At 38.7% G+C, this 20,962-nt stretch overlaps 1 protein-coding gene across 2 annotated transcripts; it reads left to right on the forward strand.

Annotated features, from left to right (window-relative positions):
• The first annotated feature begins 293 nt into the window (after positions 1 to 293).
• On the forward strand, positions 294 to 14,714 carry ALG12 (ALG12 alpha-1,6-mannosyltransferase). Of its 2 annotated transcripts, none has more exons than XM_027728289.2 (10): positions 294 to 347; positions 3,930 to 4,119; positions 4,265 to 4,397; positions 4,952 to 5,125; positions 5,983 to 6,177; positions 7,656 to 7,759; positions 8,238 to 8,461; positions 9,195 to 9,364; positions 9,559 to 9,634; positions 13,386 to 14,714. In XM_027728289.2, the coding sequence occupies exons 2-10, from the start codon at positions 3,955 to 3,957 to the stop codon at positions 13,615 to 13,617; spliced, it is 1,473 nt and encodes a 490-aa protein (XP_027584090.1). In that variant the 5' UTR covers positions 294 to 347; positions 3,930 to 3,954; the 3' UTR covers positions 13,618 to 14,714. The 2 variants fall into 2 exon arrangements, with proteins under 2 accessions (XP_027584090.1, XP_027584091.1); XM_027728290.2 differs by lacking the exon at positions 294 to 347 and adding an exon at positions 479 to 1,039.
• The last annotated feature ends 6,248 nt before the right edge of the window (positions 14,715 to 20,962 follow it).

Raw genomic sequence — 20,962 nt, forward strand, 5'->3', positions numbered from 1 at the left:
TGGTCCAATCAGCGCCCGCCACGCTCCGGGCCAATGGGAGCGCCCCGCGTGCCAGGCGAGCCGAGCGGGGGGCGCGGCCGAGCCGTCTGAGGGAGCGGTGGGCACTGGGCCTCGGGCGCCGCCGCCGCCATCGTGAGAACGGGCAGGCGCGGAATCCTCAGGGGCTTCGAACCCACTCGCCATTTGTATTCGGCAGCCGCCGCCTCGGAGATCTTTCGCTGCCGGGGCGTGCCCTGCCCTCACCTAACATGGCCGGCCGGGGAGCGGGTCACGTGCTCGCGGGGCGGGTCCGGCTGCTCGCGCGCTGCCGGCGCCCTGCGCGGGGCGGCCACGCGGGCGCGCGCGCGGTGAGTGCGGGCTGGGCCGGGCTGGGTCGGGCTGCGGGCGCTGCCCGGGGCTGCGGGAGGGAAAGAGGAAGGGAAGGCGGGAAGGAGGGAGGGAACGACCGACCGACCAAACGGGAGCGGGGCTGCCATTGCCACAGCCCGGCTGCAGCCGGCACACAGGGCGTTCCCGGGAGCCCCGCCGGGCGCTGCCAGGCGGCCGCCCCAGCTCTCCGCCTCCCGGGCGCGGGAGCTGTGGCAGGAGGGAGGGAGAGGGGCCGGGCAGCGCGGGGCAGCCGCCTCCTGAGGGGTGTGCGCGGTGCCTGTCCCTGCCCCTGCCTCTGCTGCGGAGAGCCGGGGCGGCCTGGGGGGCGGCGGCGGTGCTGCAGGAGTAGCGGGTGGTGTTTGGTGTCGTCCGGGACTCCCCCGGAAGCCCCTCGCACCCCGGCCTGAGCGGGCGGTGTGTGGGGTGTCCACTGAGGAGCCCGGCGCGCCCCGATGGCGATGGGGAGGGTCTTTGGGTTGGGTTTGCATATTTTTCAGTCCCGAGCGTTCTGTGTTTCTTCCCCGGTCCAAACAGTGAGTGACATTTGCTCCACAGCTTCATCGCACCTTCGTGTCGGGTGCCGTCCCACACTTCGTTTCTTGCCTCAACTTTCTCTTCTCTTTTTGTCTTAATTCTTTTATTTTTTTTTAGCCAATCCCCAAACTTATGAGTAAGTATATAAAAGAATAGTAACTGTTCAGTTTTTCTAAGAAAAGATGAAAAAGCAATCCCAGCAACTACAAAGTTTAAATCTGACCTCATTGAGAAGTTAGCTTCAGAGCAAAATTGTAAGAGTTATTAAAGCACAGGAAAGAAAAACATGAAAATTTAAGATGATACAACATAGGCTTTGCCAAAGCTAGATCAAGCCAAAGAGGGAGGACCTTATGGTGGGATGTGCTTTGTGGTTCTGCTTAGATGCCTCTGTGTGAGGGAGTGAAATGAGTCTCTGTAGACAGATTTAACATGCAGTTTGGCTACCATACTATCATATTTATAGCGAAGAATGTTTGAAAAACATAAATGAGCTAAATATGGTAGATTTTTCATGGGAAGAGTAAAAAGTCCATTTGAACTAATGGCACTTCCACTGAAAACGTATAGAACAACAACGAACCATTGTTGATGAAAGTACTTCAGCCTTTTTATTTTTAAGTAAAAAAACATTTTTTTTCACCTGGTTTAATCCCATGAAGAGACGAATTCTTTGTGTTGAAGAATTGCTGCTCTTCTGTGATTTGGTCATGATGTAGGCATCTGGGGGAAGTCAGTGTGGGTACATTTTAGAGACCTGAGGAGGATTCTTCTGAAGTTGTCAGAATGTTAATAGTGGAGAAAACGATATGTATTTGCTTACAATTATCCCTCTAAAGCTCATTATTAAAATACTTTAAATAAGTGAAATCTGTTTCTGTGGTTTTGGCATTTAAAAAAATAAAAATAATTGCAAGTATTTTGCCTTTATATCGAAAATTTATTTTGATCATCAAATTCAGTATCTACCTGTCTAGATAAATTCCACTTGAATTTTGAGGCTTGTCAGCATCAATTTTCAGCAGAGCAAGTTATCTTGAGTCTTGACAAGACAACTGAATTTATTAGGCTTTATCTTAGAAACCTGGCTGTTGTCTTTGTGCTTTGGTTTTTCTATCATCAAGCATGTTTTCCTTCAGGGAATCTCAGTATTTATAATGCATGTAATTATCTTCAAGATGTACGAGTGTGCTGGCATGCTTACTTTCTTCAAGCATACAAAAGGATTGGAGTCAACAAGATAAAATAAGCTTTGTGATAAACTACGTGTGTGATATATAGCTTCACTTTCATTCTGATTTAGGAAGTTGAGGACTGATTATTCAGGTGGTTATCAGCTAAAGATACCAGGAGTAGGCTATATTGTAGAGTAGTTAGAGGATAATGAATGTAGTATTCATAGGGGAAGGTAAAAGCTCTTATGAAACTTAGGTAGTTAAGAAGGAAAAAATAGAGCTTTTTGGCACATGCGTCATTTTACAAAGATTTCTTGGGGTCCTAAAATATCTGAAATATTAAGAAGCTGTGAATTGGGAGTGAGGAATACCTGCCTTGCTGGTGAATGTCTATGTGCTGCTCTGCCTGACACATAAGCTACTCAAATGCCCACGTTGCTTTGTGCAGTGGTGGATTGACCCTGCAGTGTCCATTTTTGTCCTTGGTAAGTTTGGCCAGAAACATTAGATGCCTCTGCATTTATTGGAAGAATTGACCAAGATTGCCTTCTAGAGTCTGTGCAAGATTAATGGCACTGTGCAGAGGCTTAATTCCTGCCAGAGACTTCTGGAGGTGCTCCTCATCTCAGTCCTGTACCTTCTTTACTACTGCTGTGGAAAAAGGATTCTGTTGTTGTGTAACCCATATTTAGCCATTTTTTTTAAGGAAGTAATATTATGCACAGGTTAAAAAGACTTATTCCCACTTTCTGGGATGTTATGTTGTGTAGGCTTTTAAAAATGCAGAACAAAGCAAAAATCGTAAGGATGTAATACAGAGCTCCCTGTCTTTAAGCCCAGGCTTAGAGCTTCAATAACAGTCTGTAGCAGAGGCTATCGAAGAAAAAGAGATGCAGTCAGTGAGATATGTAAAATAATATGCAGATACATGCAGGAAGAACGCAAATTTTAGGCATTATTGGTGTTAATTGTAAATATAAGGAACATGAACATACTTGTATTTATTTTTACTAATGAGCAGCACAAACATCAGTGCAGAAAAAAGGTAACTCTAGGAAACAGTTGCTAAGTGATCCTAGGAAATCTGCCAGCTATCTTACATCTGTTTGATGGACATATTTAGACCAAAACACAGGAGAAAACATCTCTAACCAAAACCCCAATTGTACCTTAAAAGTGCTATTTTTGTAGTTTTGTTTCTGTGAGAACAGAGCAAGAGTAACAATAACCAAAATCTCTTGTCTTTTATTAAATTATAAACTTTAAGTGGGAAGCTTAAATTAAAAGAACATGAAATAGATCTGCTCTGGTATCACCTGGACACGTGATTTTATCATAATGATAAAATACAATGTAAATACTACCAGAAGAATGGCTCAGCAGTGTTGTGAAATAAAGCACTAGGGAGAGGTGGCCTTCATTTCTGGGTAGAAGTGTGAAGGATGGGGTTCAGACTGTCTGATGCCATAGTGACACAGGGTGTAAGTGCCAGAGGGGATTTGTCCTTCGCTTGCCGAGTCCAGACCTTGCTGCCGGCAAACTCAGAAGATCAGAGTACTCTGTTCTGAGAAATTCCTCATCCTCATGGTTCCTCTCCCACTGATTTTGGAGTCCTGGACAAACAAGAGAGCACGTTCTTAAGATTATGTGTAAATCCAGTGTGTGATTAAAATGAGAATAAATAACAAAGTTGTCTCTCCCACAAAGTGCAGACATAATTGAAGTGACACTTTGTTTAAACTTTTCCACTACTTTAGTACATTGTCCTTGCATTATCAATCTCTTTCTTTGGTTCTACACTTCCTGCAATGTTATTAATGTGCTTTCTTTTTATTTTCTTTTCAATTTTAGAATATTTGTGAATTTCAAGCCCAAGATGGCTCAGAAGAGGAACTCAAGTGGGCAGTCATTCCCATTGCTGCTGCTGCTTATTGTTGTGGCTTTTGTTCATTTAACTGTGTGTCCTTTCACAAAAGTGGAGGAAAGCTTTAACCTACAAGCTATCCATGATGTGGTGTACCACCAACTGGACTTGGATAAGGTAAATTGAAAAGTATGTCTTCATTTCTGGACACTGTTTAAGATGGCAATTCCCTGCAGTATGAGTAGGATAAATGCGGTGTGAATATGATTTATTTTCCTTTGTTTCTGATTTGCTTATCTTACATCAGTTTTCCTTTTTGCAGTATGACCATCATGAATTTCCTGGAGTTGTCCCAAGAACGTTCCTTGGACCAATTTTTATTGCTGCCCTTTCCAGCCCAGCTATATATGTACTTTCTGTGCTAAAAATGTCCAAGTTTTACTCCCAGCTGATAGGTATGAGAACTTCAGATCCTCAGAATAGAGATGTTTTTACTCCTGCACTAATGGGTGGCATTGTTGTTACATTCAATGTTTGGATAAATTGTTAAAATGTGACATTCTTTTCCTCAGTGAGGGATTTTGCAAACTGTAGGTACTTGGGGCCAGCATGGCCGTTCCACTTCCTCTTTGGGGATAACTAACAGCACATGGAAAGTCTGTGCTAAAAGATGTCAGATACTGTAGAAAAAGCAAGTGCCTCAATCATCTTCAGAGAATACACTCCTGTGTGTTCTGAAGCATGTTTCTTGTATGCTTCAGAAAATATCATTTAACTTGGTCATAGAAGCATTGACCTTTGTGCAGAAGGACCAGACCAGTTAAAGGTGGATTAGAATAGATAAACTAATGAAGTTTTGTTTGGGTTTTTGTTTCTTTGAAGATGGTTATATTGTGATATCTTCAGTATTATTCTTCAGAACTTTTTTGCATTACATTATATAACATGGCTGTTCATCACTGGTCTGTCTGATACTACTCTTTAATTCCCATTTTTATTCTTCTAATAGTCCGAGGAAGCTTGGGGCTCAGTGTGATTTACACGTTATGGAAGCTGCAGAAAGAAGTTAGAAAACAGTTTGGAGCAACTACAGCATCAATTTTCTGTCTCATCACTGTCACTCAGTTTCATTTGATGTTTTACTGTACACGAACCCTCCCTAATGTGTTTGCACTTCCTTTTGGTAGGTATTTCACGGGAATAATTTTAAAATATAAAACTTATTTCAAATGCATCATAGTTAAAGCACGGAAAAAGTACGGTCAGAATAAATAATGCATGTGCTTGATTAAATTGTGTGATAGCAGGACTAGAAAACTTTAGTTGAGATTTCTTCCTTTTTATTTTAATCATGTGCTTACAATGACTGTTGAATCGAGTTTTATTGAATCTGAGTGTATGTGGGTTTTGTCAGATGGCTTTGGTTAGGTAGAGGTTTGAGTACACATATCTAATGAATAAAGCATAGAGCTATTGAAAAGGCACTAGGTACACCTGCAGTTCAAAAAAACCTATGAACTTAGTGTGTAGAGACATGGTGTGTCTCCAGCTAATCACTGAAATGAATTGTGGTTCTTTCTCCGTGAGCAATAGTCTGTAGTCTCATAGTCGTATTTGAAATCTGTTGCTGTTATCATGAAAATAGAATATACTTAGCCAAGAGAATAAATGAACTGCTCAGCTGATATCAAGCACTACTAATTATGAATCATACTTTGAAAGGCTTTTAGTACTCCCTTAAGGTTTGTTTTAATTTTTCCCCCCTCAAAAGCTATTAAATACACTGTCTAGAAAGAGTTCCCATGTGTTCCTTCTGTGGTTATACTTTTCCTAATTAAGCACCAAAAGTGTAAAGCTGTGCATTATTCCAAATTACCTTTCTCTAGCAGAGGAAAAATTTCTGGACTAGAAATGGTATGAAGACCAAGAGAGAATTGGTGGGAAGTTAGAGGAAGAAGATAGCATTGAGAATAGTGTTGTCCTTTAGAAAAAGAATAATTCAGCATGTTGGGCAATGTGTGTTATTTTTTTTTTTTGCAGTGCTCCTGGCATTGACATTTTGGATACAGCAAAAGCAAAGGCCATTCATTTGGTTCTCAGCTTTGGCGATTATAGTCTTCAGATCAGAGCTCTGCATATTCTTAGGCCTCATGCTCCTCGTGACTTTATTAACTAAAAGAATCTCCGTTTTCAAGGTCCTTTCCCATGCTGTTCCTGCTGGAATTTTTTGGCTGGGTAAGTGTTTGCTTGGGAAAAAGCAAATGACATTAAATTTAAGAGAAGTCTGGAGTTTTGACTGATTTCTCTGGTAAATGTCCTGTAAGGTTTTTTTTTTCTTTTTTTCTTTTTTTTTTTTTAGTTTTTTTTTCATCGTTTTTAGTTGGTTTGGTGGTTTGTTTTGGAGTTTTGTTTGATTGTTTTTGGGCTTTTTTTTTTTTTTTTTTTTTGTTTGTTTGTTTTGTTGGTTTTTTTGTTTTGTTTTTGTTTTTTGTTTGTTTTGTTTGTTTTTGTTTTGTTTTGGTATTGTTTGTATTTTTTTTCGTTTGATTCCATTTGCTAGTCATATGATAAGACTTTTTATTTCCTTGAAAGTTTCCCTGTGAGGAAATAGATGTGCAAGGAGCAGAGAAAGATACTGTGACCTCTGCCTTTACATGCTTACAGTATAATGTCCTGATCTTAAAAGAGGCTTAGATGTGCAAGTTGACTTCAGTATAATTAGTATCTGGCTGTAGCTACTTGTGCATGTTATCAGTTGTAGTATCTATTGCCACGGTGATAAGCTAAATCCCAGGATAAATGGTGTGACAGAGATACCAAGCAAGAGGGTTGTGGGGAGAGTTACAGTTCAACTATGTTCCTTTATTACATTAATTTAACATCTTAAGTGATCTCCGTGCTAGAGAGGTTGAAAAATCCCCTTGTCTCTACCCATCCATGGAAGAGCCATGCATATGCACATACTCTGAGCTTCTCTGCCAGCCTATCTAATTAAAAGTGCTGTTGTCAGATATGTGATAATCTCTGGCAGTGTGCTGTCCTTTACACAGCCTGGACAATCCAAACACTAAAGGACCATGCCATGTGGATTTGGAGGCACCTCATGACGTAAGAGTTTGGAAGTGACTAATTCCAATGGGAATTAGTCACTGACACTGCCATTTCCTATCTGAGCAAAATCTTTAAATACCAGTGGAGGTGTGGAGTAGAAGAGATGGGGCTGATGGTTTTGCTGCTCTCCCTTTTTGCCTTTCATCCCTTATCCTCCTCCTGCCTCCCACCAAATAAATAGTAGCAAACTTCTAGAGATTGCTTTTTGTAACCTAACATTTTTACAACAAAAATTGTTTAGTACTATTTGAAGTTAACTTGGGCTTCTTACCATTCATGACATTTAATGCTCTAAGCATTTGTTTTAAAACAAACTTCAGCTAAACCCCTGCTTTTCACACTGGGGGTTGGAGTAGGGTGAATCCCAATTAGATTAATATGTAACATGTTTCTTTTAAGACTTCTATTAAGAAATACCTCCCTTCTGTGCATTTCTTCTGCAAGACAGACATATTCAACCTTCTCTGTGGTTTTGGGTGAGGCTTACAATCCATGTTTCAGTTTATATTGATCTCATCAGTAAATGTGCTATTTGGATATGTTAGTTTGCTTTTTTCCTAGTTTTTAATTCATGCAGATTTGTATTTCTTTAATTCTTTTAGGGCTAACAGTTGCTGTGGATTCTCTATTTTGGAGGCAACTTGTGTGGCCTGAGGGGAAAGTGCTCTGGTATAACACAGTTTTAAACAAAAGTTCCAACTGGGGAGTATCCTTTGAAACATTTGGGGAAAAATAATACTACCAGCCAAAGCAAAGACTTGATGTAACTTATTCCTGAGACTCAGTGAGGGTGCTAAATTTTACTTCTGATCTAATATTTCATTATTTGAAATTTATGACACAATGTCTGTCCCTTAGATCTTTCTGCAAATTGTAACTTTCCTCTTCTGACTGTTCCTCCTTGCCTCTTTGTGTTCTCCTGATGTAAAACCAGGTTTCTTCCCCCTGGGTTTTCATGTTGCCTATCACTAGTGCCATTTGATGTGCCTCTGTTGGGTGATGTGAATGATGTTAAGCAACTGCTTTTAGTTCTCTAAAGATAAGGCAGGAAACCAAAGGCCTGGAAAAATGCGTGTACAAAAAGTATACTGCTTATTTGCAAAATTTGCATGTACTACTGTAAAGAATAGTTACTTCACTTGTTAAGAGTGAAAACATCCTTAACTCTCCTTTTCACCTTGAAGACCTCTCCCTTCTTGTGGTATTTCTATTCAGCCCTGCCTCGTGCTTTGGGATGCAGCATTGTATTTGTACCTTTAGGTGTAACAGAAAAGAGAACTCGGATTTTACTTTTGCCAGCACTGGGCTTTATTTTCTTGTATTCGTTTCTCCCACACAAAGAGCTGCGTTTTATCATATATACTTTCCCTGTCTTCAACATAGTGGCTGCTAAAATGTGCTCACGAATGTAAGTTCAAAATTCTGTGTGTTTGGTTTGGGTTTTTTTCCTCTGAAAATGCAAAAGAAAAGACAAATTATCATTACTGTTTTTATGCACTTTTTCCCATCTTGTACTTTGGATCACCTTGAGATGTTCATATGCTGTAGAAAGGAGGTTGAGATCTATGTCAGTGTACCGAACCATAGAGAGAAGTGGAAACAGAAAAAAGTTAAATGCTTTGACAGGACCATTTGGCAAGTCTGGAGCAGAGTTGAGAATAGAGCCCTGATTTTACTGTTATGTTGTTACAATTCAGTTTATTTTATTCACCAGAAAAAAGACATTCCCGTGTACTCCTGTGCTGTTAACATAACTTACCTCAGGAGATAGTTTAATATACAGGTGAGGCTCGTGAAGCATGGAGTTAAATATAGTTGGGTATATTGAGTAAACAAATTGAAGTTATACTCTGAACTTCTTTGACAGACAATACAATCATAGCTAATGGTTTTAAACACAGAAATACTTAGCTTTATTAATGAGCTTGTTTTAGCTATATTAATGAGAATATTCTAATTTAAATGTCACTAGAAGTTAAATCTTTTAGAAATTGATAATAAATGCATGCCATACACGATTAATAAAATTTGCATGAATCTTTATTATCTAGCAATGGAGTTTCCATAACAGTTCTGTCATGGTAGTCAATGATCACTGTGAAAGAAAATAAGTTTATTTTTGTTTTTTCCTTCCTCAACAGCCTGAATAACTACCGGAGATCCTGGCTCTACAAACTTGGATCTTTCTTTGTTATCATGCATCTTCTAGTTAATGCTGCTTATTCAGGAACATCTTTATATGTTTCACATTTCAATTATCCTGGAGGAGTGGCAATTCAGAAGTTGCATGAGTTGGTACCTTCAACAGCAGGTATGTAAAGCTGTCTTGAGGTATGTTCACCTAATTTTAATTTTAGGGTCTTTTTGCTAATATATCTTTTCATGTATTGGATACTACTTCTTCATACTAGTTACGTGCATCTTGTTACTTTTTTTAATTTATTATTAATCAGAGTGCTCTTAGAAGAATGTTGAAACTGTATTCTGTTTTCTTTATTTATGTAGATGTCTCTGTTCATATTGATGTGGCTGCAGCACAAACGGGAGTTTCTCGGTTTCTAGAAATCAATTCTGATTGGAGGTATGTTATGAAGTATTTTGATCTGAAGAAAGAAGTCTGCTTTTTCCTTTTTTATATATGTGCAGAGACAAGCATTACAAACATCGTTTCTGGTACAGCGTATTTATTAAGCCAGGTCAAGAACAATGTGAATCTTCAGAGAATTTTGGTGTCTGCAGTGCTACCATTTCAGAAATACAGAACAGTATTGGGTTTTGTTTTGATTGGTTCTGATTTGCATAAATAGCATAGAATCTTTCAAAGGGCAAGAAGAAATGGCCTCAAGTTGTCCAGGGGAGGTTTAAATGAGATACTAGGAAAAATTTCTTCATGGAAAGGGTTATCAAGCATTGGAACAGGCTGTTCGGGAAAGTGGTGGAGTCACCATCTCTGGAAGTGAATATGGCACCTGGGGACATGGTTTAATGGTGAACGTGGTGGTGGTGCTAAGTTGATGGTTGAACTTGATGATTTTATATAATTGTGGGGGTATCTTCTCATTTTGTTTGAATGATGTGTGGTGATGTGAGGCTCATGTACATATTAATGTTGAAAGTCTGTGTGGAACATCCTTCACATTGAAACTGCTGTTGTGGACACATTCACTAACTCTGAGAGAAGGCTGTCGAGTGCTTTGTTACTATGACCAGCAGTGATAGACAGTTTTAAAAATCAGAATATTGGAATGGATAGTAGGAGACATTGTGGGATGGCATCATTTGCTTTTCAGGATACAAACCAAAAAAATAGGCACCTTTCTGATTCTTAGGCCTACGTCTTCTGCTGGAATGTAGGTTTCTAATTTAATGTCCTCTTAATGAAAATGACTCACTAGAAAGTGATACAAAGCCTCCCTTCATACTGCACAAAACAAAAGCAATATAAGCAAATTTTGTTCTAACAAGTTCTTTTTCCCCAGTTACAGTATTCAGGATCAGATGAACATAATTTAATTATTGGTTTAGAGATAAAAGTACTTTGGAAATAATGCAGAAGAAGGGACAAAAATCATCAATCTTGCTGTGCCTTATTTTCAAGCTCTCTCATGATGGTACAGACAGTTTAAAGCCTCCACAGTTACCCATCTAGTTTTTATTTCAACTTGGTTTTTTGTTCGATCCAGAGAAAGTCTCAAGCCACAAATCATTAAACTGAGTACAAGGGGTAGAACATGCATGATAGCTAAAATGTTCCAATCTTTGTTTTTTTGACTATACTTAAATATACACACTACTCTGAATACAACACTACTCTATAAATAGTGCTTCATATCAATGAGCTTTTTGAGGTTGTGAGTTTTGGGTTGTTTTGGGCTTGTAAGGCATAGTGTAGTGAGATTGGAAGGTGAATGAATAATATCCCTGTCACTGACAGATGTTTCATAGTGTTGTAGCTCCAGAGCAGTTTGTCTCTCTCACTTTTATCTCTACTCAGCAAAACAAAGCCTCAAGGAAGGGCTGATTCATCATGAAGTTTCACATTAAAAAAATTAGGCACAATCCACAACTGAGCATCATACACAAGACTATCACACTGTGTAACAGCACAGTACTGCAAAGTTTAGTGGCACCAACTGTCCATTTTCTCTTTATCCAAGGAAGTGACAGCCGTTCAGATGGTTGAAAACTAATTTACCATCTTCATAGACAGTGTATGTCAGGCAAAAACAGATTTGTGGATGGGGTGGCTGTGAAGGCTGATGATTCATCAGGATAACTGCAATCCATAAATAAAAGTGCCTTAAAGTTAACAGCTTTCAGTGGCATGCTCAGATTAGATCTGTTTGCCCCAAGAAAAATGCAAGTGATCCATTATTTTTCTTCAAGGGTTGATTGAAAGAAGCTTGATGCAGGTTCTTACACAGGACAGGTGTTACAATCTTCCCTTCAATTAGTGCAGTCTCTTTGAACCAGGAATAAATACGCTGTGTAAGCTTAAAGTATTTAAAAATAATAAAATTCAGAAATGCTTGCAGCCAGATGAAAGGCCCTTATTTGCTGATGAAGAAAATGCAAAATTAGTAGGTGGTAAAGTTGTTACAAAGTAGGCCTTTCCTTCTGCTCGTTTGGACGTGTGTACCAACCTAAAGGGATATTGTGATATTTTTGGAAATAGCAGGTGAGATCAGCATGCAATTGTTTTAGAAGAAGAAAGCACCTATTCCCTGTGCAAAATCTAATTCAGCATTACATGGTGTATTTATTGACACCTGGATTCTGTCAGCCTGGGATCTTTTCTGAATTGCCAAAATTTTAGTTAACAATCCACACAAAACCTCTAGTTTGCTGTGAAGTTATTCCTTTAAATATCTTAAATCTTAGTGAATGCTATCTCAGGGAGCATTGTAAAAATATCAATTGAGATTTTTTTTTCAGAGAATTCATACAGATGAGAGTCCCAGACCTGCAAAGACATGTTGCCAAAGGTGCAGACTGTATTTAATCCTAGGTGCATTTAAGGGGTATGTAGGGTTGGGATCGCACTGCTTCCCAGTGTCCATGTCTGCAAGGAAAGCCACAGCCTTGAGTAAGATGCTTGTGAAACGTGTAGGAGGAGTCAGGTGCCTAAGAAGAGGAGTGACAAATGCTGATAGAAAACAGTTCATAGAACAGGGCAACAGAAAGGCTGAAGAATGGGGCACTGCTCTTCACTTGCGTTACAGAGCTTAACAGTGGAGTGTTTTGGGGTGGACTCATCTCATTTTTCTCCTTTGAAGTTGTTGGATTGAAGACTTGATCAGGCTGCCATGTCCAGTATGAGTATCCTGACCCTTGGGCTGTAAATTGCACCTGAACTCTCCTCAGTGAATGAATAAATAACTATTGTGAATTTGATCGGTGTCCTCATGAGACAGTGAGGGAGATGTATCTCAGTTTCTAGAAGATTAGAGAGGTCCATACAGCTCTGACAGATAATCATCTTCAGTTTTGGGCTTAGATCAGATGGAGAGTGACTGAAGCTAGATCTTTCACATCCCTGCCAAATGGCTAAGTCACTTTTCTCATCCTGTAAACTCCCTCAATAGCTAGGTTGAACATAAGTCTTTTTACGAAATAACTGTAAGTGTACCTGCTAAATAGTCTTAGAGCTCACTAGTTACTTTTTAAATATTTCTTTTATATATATAATTTATATATATTTTGGTACTTTTACAAGTTTATAAAAGCTGACCCAAAGTGACCTGCCCAAATAGGTAGTAGATCAGGGAGCTGAACTCAGAAATAACAAGAGCCAAGTTAATACTCTAATTGTCAGGCTGTTCTTTCTTTCCTACAGAGTTCAAGGAGGTCTTCTCGCTCTTATTCTCTGAGGCTTCTACTTTAATGTATGACTGCCAGAAGAAAAGCGGTTCTGCTAAAGTACCTCATAATGTACTTTTTTAAAATTATTAAAAAACCCCACAAACAAAAAAAAATCCACACTTATCCAAACTGCAATTCTGGTAAAGTAAACCTTAAAAATTAGTCCAGTTTCCTACAGTCTTAGGCTTTGGTGTCCTTTCTCAACAGAACTCGAATAGGGGACTAGTAAAAAATTTTCTAGGAATCCTGATTTATATAACAATAGCAGCAGAAAGATTTGCATGGAATGACTGAGTCCCTGAACTCTTCAAAAATACTATTTCCTCCTCTAGTACTAATTATTTAATCAAGAAATAGAATGTTACAGTTCCTTTTTTGTGTCATTTTGAATGCTACATGCCCCTGCAATAATAGAGTTGTTTAATAGGTAAAGTGAGAAATATAAATAAAAGCCTCTTTATTCTTCACAGGTATGACAAAAGGGAAGATGTTAAACCAGGAGACCAGTTGATGTTTTCTTACACGCATATACTGATGGAAACAAACCCTCTTCAAATATCACATTACAAGACAACCCACAGGCCACTGGCAAATATACCTGGCATCAGTAAAATTGGGTTGAACCTTACTGCACTACCTCCTTTTACTTTAAACTTGAAACCAAAATTAGTACTGTTGGAAAAACTTCCTCTATCATCTTGACTGTGAATTTTAAGTCTTTTGATGTGATTTTGCTGATGACTGAACTGTATAAGACAGAAGCAAATCGTCATTCCGGCACTGCAGCTCGGCTTCTGTGGAACGGCACAGAAAATCCTTGTACTAATTGGTATTTAGCTCTGTCTGTTTCTTACATAAATATTACAGTGCATTCTTAGTCAGTATATACTCAGTATACTGAGTTGTATTGTTAAATATGTTTGAGAGAGTTACTTCCAAGTTTAGTGATATTAAGTAAAAACTGTCTACTTGGTTTGGGTAGCTGTCTGTTTCACAGCACAGGTATGTCCTAATTGTCCTCTTTAAAATACATAATGGAACAGGTTTGTGCTATGGCAATAATTTGATCTGTAATCTGTGTGTGCAAAGATGTATTACTTAATGTATCTGCAGGATTGTAACTCCCTCAGCTGTCAGAGTGCCTGTGTGAAACCTAATGATGTTATCAACATACGAAAGCCATATTCATTGTTAGCTTCATCATAATACCTAATAATGCCCTGTAGGCTACCAAACTAATTAAAGTGAAAGATTCACTTAAAAAGCAGTTGGACCTTTAGACAAAAACTGTCTCATAACAGATTTGAGTATTAAGGATGATTATCTTCCAACAGATCATGAAAAAGCAGCAACTTTGATTTCACAGGAAAAAGCATTTTTAAAATAAGGTTTCCCCTCTTCTGCTGTAATGATATTATCTTAATTTGCAGTCCCAAAATTTACCTTTGAAAATATTGACTTGAATACACTTTAAGATAGGTGCTGTTTTCCTTTTTTTTACTAAGTAATCCCTTTGGAAAGGAGTACTCTAATGTGCCATGTGCTTCATTCTGTAAACTAGAATAAGATTGCATGCTCTGTAGTGTCTTCTTTATTAGATGTTTTTGTTAAGGATGTCTGCCTAGGTTGCTAAATGGAACAAGGGAAAAAAGAGTTCTGGTTATGCCAGTTGTAATATGACAAGAGCTCCATTAGTGTAAAATAAGAGAATTGCCGAAATTATCATGGGCAGAAAACTGTTCCTTGCTGAATGAAAACTTGAGTAAAAAACAATTACGGAATAAAGTGGTTTGGTGGGGGTTTTGGTGGGTTTTTGTTTCCTTTGTTGGTTGGTTGGTTTTGGGGTTTTTTTTTTTACTCTTAAAAGTGTGCTTGATTCAAGAACTACCTTTACCTATGTGTATATTTCAGCTTTCGGGACCATGTTTTCTTTTTATTCTCTAGATTATGTATCAGAGGAACTGATCTGGCTGGGTGGAGCCTGCTCCCCTGTGGGTGGCTACTGCTGTTGCCCAGGTTTCCTCAGCCTGAGCTGATCTGGCAAAGGCAACCTGCAGAACTTGTTGGTCCAGTTTCTCCCTGCTCCTGAAATTGAAATCACTCAAGTATTATCTATTTGACTTGTCTTTGAAAGAAAACTCAGCTTCCTCCAGAACCAGTTTGAACATCAAACAATTCACATGAGATAGATGGAAATACATGTGCAAATAGCTGGAAATTTAGAACCACACAGAGGAAAACTCTTGACTAAGGATGTAAGTAGGCCTTTATGTTAAGGCTAATCATTGACTTTATGTAACTCCCCCACACTGTAATACACAACTCAAGAACCTAAACTAAAATTTATCCTGTCCAGCTGTATACAAATGTCTGCACTGCTGCAGTTAGGTCTATGGTTATTCCAGCTTTCCAAGTCTCTGGTTGTCAGAATCCTCTGCGGGAACTTGTCTTCTGTTAACTACAGAGAAAACCTAGGGCTGCTATGCTTGCAGCGTAGGCACCTCAAGCTAATGCCTGAAGTGGCACAGTGTGTGTGGAGATGAGACATCTGAAGAGTTTCATCTTGCTGAATGTCGGACACACACACTGGGTTGGGTCCTGCCACAGACTTTTATTCAGGTGTCAAGGTGCTACCTGTTGGACTTATACCAGTGATGGTGGGCAGCTGTGGTGCTAATGTGTACTACTGTTCACAGCTTCACCACTGATGGAAGTAGAAGGGATCAGCTCAAATTGGCCTGTTTAGTTTATTTGTTTGGGGTAGAGAAAGGTAAAATACATAGAAGAAGACAGGAAAGAGATACTGGATTGGATTGCAATCAAAAAGTTTTGAACAGTATCTGAAGTTTATTTGGGTCCTGTTGCATCTTGTTCTACATATATGGTCACTGAAAGTGCTTAGTTTGAAAATCGACAACTTTGGGTTTGTAGGCAAAGAGCTAGATTGTGCCCCATGCAGTGCATACAGCATTGTAGTATTCATGGCTGTATGACCTCTGTGACAGCATGTGTCAGGAGGTTTAGGTTGGATATTAGGAAAAGGTTCTTCACCCAAAAGCTGGTTGAGCACTGGAACAGTGCTTCAGCCCAGGGAAGTGGTCACAGCACCAAGCCTGACAGAGTTCAAGAAGTGTTTGGATTATACTCTCAGGCACATGGTGTGATTCTTGGGATGGGTCCTGTGCAGGGCCAGAAGCGGGACTCAGTGATCCCTGTGGGTCCCTTCCAACTCAGGATATATGATTCTATGGGTAATCGCTTCCAACTCAAGCCATGAATATTATGGTAGGCCACACTCAGAATAAGAAGGGGGAACCGGCAAACTGGGCTAAAGATTACTGCAGTTTTTCCCTAAAGGCTGCTTTCAATAAAAAAAAACAATCCTTGGAAACTAAAAGCCATCTCTCTCTTAAATGAGTCTTCTCATCTCCAGGTCTTGGGTTGCCTTTAGCTTCACCAGAACCATAGAGCTAATTTTTTTCTTTATTATATACTAATATTCACTGTACTTCCATGGAAGTAAAAAGTCTAAGTTTCCTTAGATATAAGAGGGCATTAGCAAAGTCTCTCGCTCCTTCTACAAACGTGAAGTGGGGTATTACAAGTTCTTCTGCATTTGGGGGGCACAGGGGGAAAACTTAAAGTTACAGAATGAATGGTGCGGGTTGGAGAGAGACTCTGAACAGTTGGTGGAATTTCTGAAGGGACTTTGGAGCAATAAATTTCTCATGACTATTCAAGGTCTTAAAAGAAAAATACCTTTTGACTGGACTGATTACAAACAATCCCACCATAAAGTACAGCTTTTCTTATCAAAAGTGGGAATATGGTGAGTGTATTTAAATAACCGAAGATTGAATTAACCTGAATAAAGCAAAAGATAGATAGTACAGTTAATCTGAAATGCTGCTATAGATTGAGATTTATTTTAGGATGTCTTTAGTTAAACTTCCCAAAGGTCAAATGGTGTGTAGCATCATGTACTGCCTTTTGAAGTTTGACTTCTTACAAGCAACACTTGTTCCTGTAAAAAGTCTTAAAAAGATTATTTGGACTAAAACACATCACCATGTCATTTCATGCAGAGATGGTGAATAATCACGGTCTTACAGCCTGAGATTTAAGACACCCTGTGTTGTAAAAGTTAACTAACATTGAAAAGAAGTTGTGGAACTCGCCGATGCAGGACATTTCTGCCATGATGAAAGTAAAAGCTGCTTAAAAACAAGGTTAAACTGATCACTCTTGCATCAAGAACCAAAAGAACCAAAGATCAAGGAACAATTTCCAGTTCACACACTCTAATAAAGTCTTCAGAACTGGGAAAAAATAGCAGATCGCATTCACTTTATACCTCCCCTAAGTACTTGCTATGGGTCTTCTCTCTCATGAGAGGATTTGGGGTGAGGAGACATGGAGAATGATTGTATTGGATCCGACATAAAATACATTTATCTGCTAACACTGAGAAAAAACAGAACGTGTCTTAGGTTCTTCCCTTTGCCATCCATCAGAACACAACCTGAGCATAATCGATTTGTGCAACATGTTCTGAAACACTGATTGCACTCCCTGGCCATTTCACATGTCCCTTTGGTGAGACAGGTTCCACATTCAAGAGAACAAGACTGAGATTATGCTGCTCCTGCCCTTACAGTTGTTCTAGGACCATTCCTATCTTCCTGAATACTTTAAGTTCTTCCCATAATGGTAAGGAGCTTGAAAACCGATCTTAGCAGTGGTTTGCTGTATCTCAATTTTAATGCAATATTTCTCTTGCATCTTACAGCACTTTTTCATATCCAGAAATTATACAGAAGTCTAGTGTTGCTTTCCTTTCTTGACTACCTGTGCTCATTCTTAAATATTCCCCTTCTACCATCAACCCAAAAAAAGCTTTCCTTCTAACTTAGTATTCAAAGGCTCTTTCTTGTACAAGTGACTTCACTTTGCCAGAAAAGAAGAAAACCACAAGCTGAGTTTACCACCAATGTAAGCAAGACTGTTTAGCCACATCTCAGCAAGCTGGTTACATAATTAGTCTCAACTATGCCAAGACTAATGCAAAGAGGCTGTGTTACAGTGATACATGAACTGTATCACTACTTGCTTAACATGTAATATCTAAGATTAAAAGGGTGTTTGCAAAAATTCATTATGTTAAATGATGAAGAATACCTCTGAATATGTTCTTCATTTTCTGTTTAAATATGTATTATTTCTAAATATAATTGATCCATTTCGTATGCAACTAATTATTTTAGATCAGGCCTTGAGATAAACATGAGCAACAACTACTTTTGGCTGCTCATTTCAGACCTTTGTTTATGATATAAAGGGTGCCCAGTGTTTCCTCTGAAATTCTACGTCTTATTGTCATGGGTAGGCTTTCACCAATTCTGCTTTATTTCAGCTGCAGCTGCCCTTGGTTCTGTACCAAGGCTTCATTTGTATGAATTTGTGCCAAGAATAAGGTAAAAATGCTGCCTGAAATGGAGTCCACCTTTCCCTTTAAAACTGTCAATTTAAGAAGCTGGAAGAAGGAATTGCTTATAATTAAATCTAATTATAGATTTAATTAAAAAAAAAAAAAGTTGGGAATGCTTAGGGCTCGATCCAGCCCTTAGAACCCAAGTTGATACCTGAGTTGGGGACATGGCTGTAGTTACTATTTCTGGCTGGCCTTGTCGTTTTATGAATCAAAGCACTTTTGGGTCAGCTTTGCAAGAAAACCAAGGTAAAGAATCACTTTTTCTTGTTGCTAAGGATGAAGCAAAAGATGAATATATTTGTAAAAGAATAAAATGCTTACTTTATAAAATCTGTAACTAGAAAGTGTTATTTGTTAACTGTATACTATATATTTTTCCCATGTTTGGAGATACTTAAATGAAAATTTAATACGGTCAGCTCTGAATAGTGGCAGGAAAAAAAGCTACTTTAAGGTAGAGATCTCAGCAGCAGTAAACATTTATTTTGAGTTTGAGTATTCCTAGTAAATGCTCACTGGCCAAATTCTGCAAACATGTTTCCTTCGCTTGGACTTGATGGGTAGGGAAAGAGGCCAAATATAAAGGTGCAAATGTGGAGGAAGCATTATTGCAGGTTTCTGGAGCATAATATAGATCTCAATAGATACTTTCCATTATATACGCTTCACAAGACTTGAGGTCCTTGAAAAGGCTGTTGCAGATCTCTACTGCTTGCCCTTCTTACCTTTATTACTACAAAATATTTCTTGCTATATAGTTGTCACACCTGCCTACTCTTAAAAGAAGCAAAAGCTGTAAGATGTTTATGATGCCACCAAGTATCATCTTTAGTATCATCTACATTTACTTTCTATGCTAAGACCAAAAAATGTCTGCTTACTAAATTTATTTCTGAAGTTGCTAATGTACTGAAACTATCAGTTTAAGTATCACTGTTTCAGGGTCACCATATCATTATGCATTAGGGAATGTCTGCTGCCACAGGGATTGGTGCAGCACAAACTCAGCTCAGTGAAAACTCCCACTGTTTACAGCTTATGCTTTATTAGTCTGAAGGAAAGTGATGTAAAAATAGCAGGGGTTCCTATCCATTACAAAGATGAGAAAGGTTGGAAAAAAATTAAAGTCCTAGCAATCACTGATAATTTATATTAAAAAAAATAAAGTAAACCCAACACAAACCCCACCCTCTCAGTAACTTACCTCACTGCTTCAGTGACAGCTTTCAGCCCTTCTCTTGAAGTCATTCTTTTCTCACAGGCAGCAGTGCCTGAACTGAAGGAGATGCTCCCGTAACTCCTACAGAAGGATCAGGGCTTACAACCAAAACCAGCAACCTTGTGTTCTCAGTTTCTCCTATTTTTATTTTAAGTATTTCAATTTTAAGGCATTTTGTGCCTGTGTATTATCTTCCAAAAAATTCTAACATAAGCCTATAATTGATTCTTAACCAAGCTGACACTGAAACAGTGCAGTCTTAAGAACAAAGCCCTTCAAAAAACCAAACCAAACCAAGGGAAAGAAAAAAACAAAAAGAAAAAGAAAACTGCAGGTACAAATAAAGTAGACTAATTGATAAAAGTTTACTTTTAAAAATAGTGACTAGTGCTTGTGCTCAGGAAAAGTTTTGACAAAAAGCATGACTATACAATTAATTAACCATATGAGTAAGATGCAAATTTGAGGCTACAAAATGCCATCACTACAACTTTCCACGCAGGGAATTAGCTACAGCAAAGACTGCTTTCAGAGGAGCCACAATGCTTGCTTCCAGAGAACTGTGGTTTTCAGGTAAGCTTGTTCACTATCAGCACTCCTGGTATGATGTGACTCCACAATGCTTTAAGCCATAGGCTTTATTTACATTCAAGCCTTGAGTGAAAATTATATCACTTGTTTAAAAAGAAAAAATTTTTTTCTTCATGCTCTATTTCCCTCTCCACTGGTTTGGAGAGATTAAAAATCTCCTTTACAAGGGTCAAGGTTATATTCACAGTTAAAATGTAGGGAAAAAATTGAGATAATAATTAACCAGTAACCATTCAAATTCACCTACTTCCAGCTATATATAAACGAGAACAAATAGTTTTATTACTGCAGAAAAAACATGTGCTATTCTCATTTAACCCTAGAAAAACAAAGAAATGCTGACTGTTGATAGAAGTAAAAACTGTCTTTTAAAATACTGGAGGCAAAATGCAGTATTAGTTTTTCCCAAGGACACTATATAGTAATTTACTTAAATAGTACGGGTGTAAATGTAACTGATGGAATAACAATTGAAATACCTGAAACCATAAAATGTTTTAGAGAAACAGCACATGGAAATCAAAGCCACCTGGGAAATAATTCAACAGATTTTCCTGAGATTAAAACAGCTTTTTTGAAATGAAAAGAACCAGAATCCAGGCTCAAATCCAAAGAGCTAAATGGAAACCCCATCTTTTCACATACCATGTTCGGTGGTATATTTATGATTACAATTGTATGAAATTTCATTTAATTGTTGCCTTAAATCCATCTGAAAAATAAAAGGCAGTGTTGACTACCACTGG

Source organism: Pipra filicauda, unplaced genomic scaffold, assembly GCF_003945595.2.
Source record: "Pipra filicauda isolate LSUMZ 115617 unplaced genomic scaffold, ASM394559v2 scaffold229_size1253498_pilon, whole genome shotgun sequence".
NCBI lineage: Eukaryota > Metazoa > Chordata > Aves > Passeriformes > Pipridae > Pipra > Pipra filicauda.

Bases quoted from the DNA above. Each gene is read 5' to 3' on its own strand.
- ALG12 (XM_027728289.2), top strand. From the start codon at position 3,955: ATGGCTCAGAAGAGGAACTCAAGTGGGCAGTCATTCCCATTGCTGCTG. The intron at 5,126-5,982 runs GTAGGTATTTCA...TTTTTTTTGCAG, and splicing joins TGTGTTTGCACTTCCTTTTG to TGCTCCTGGCATTGACATTT. The intron at 9,635-13,385 runs GTATGTTATGAA...TATTCTTCACAG, and splicing joins GAAATCAATTCTGATTGGAG to GTATGACAAAAGGGAAGATG.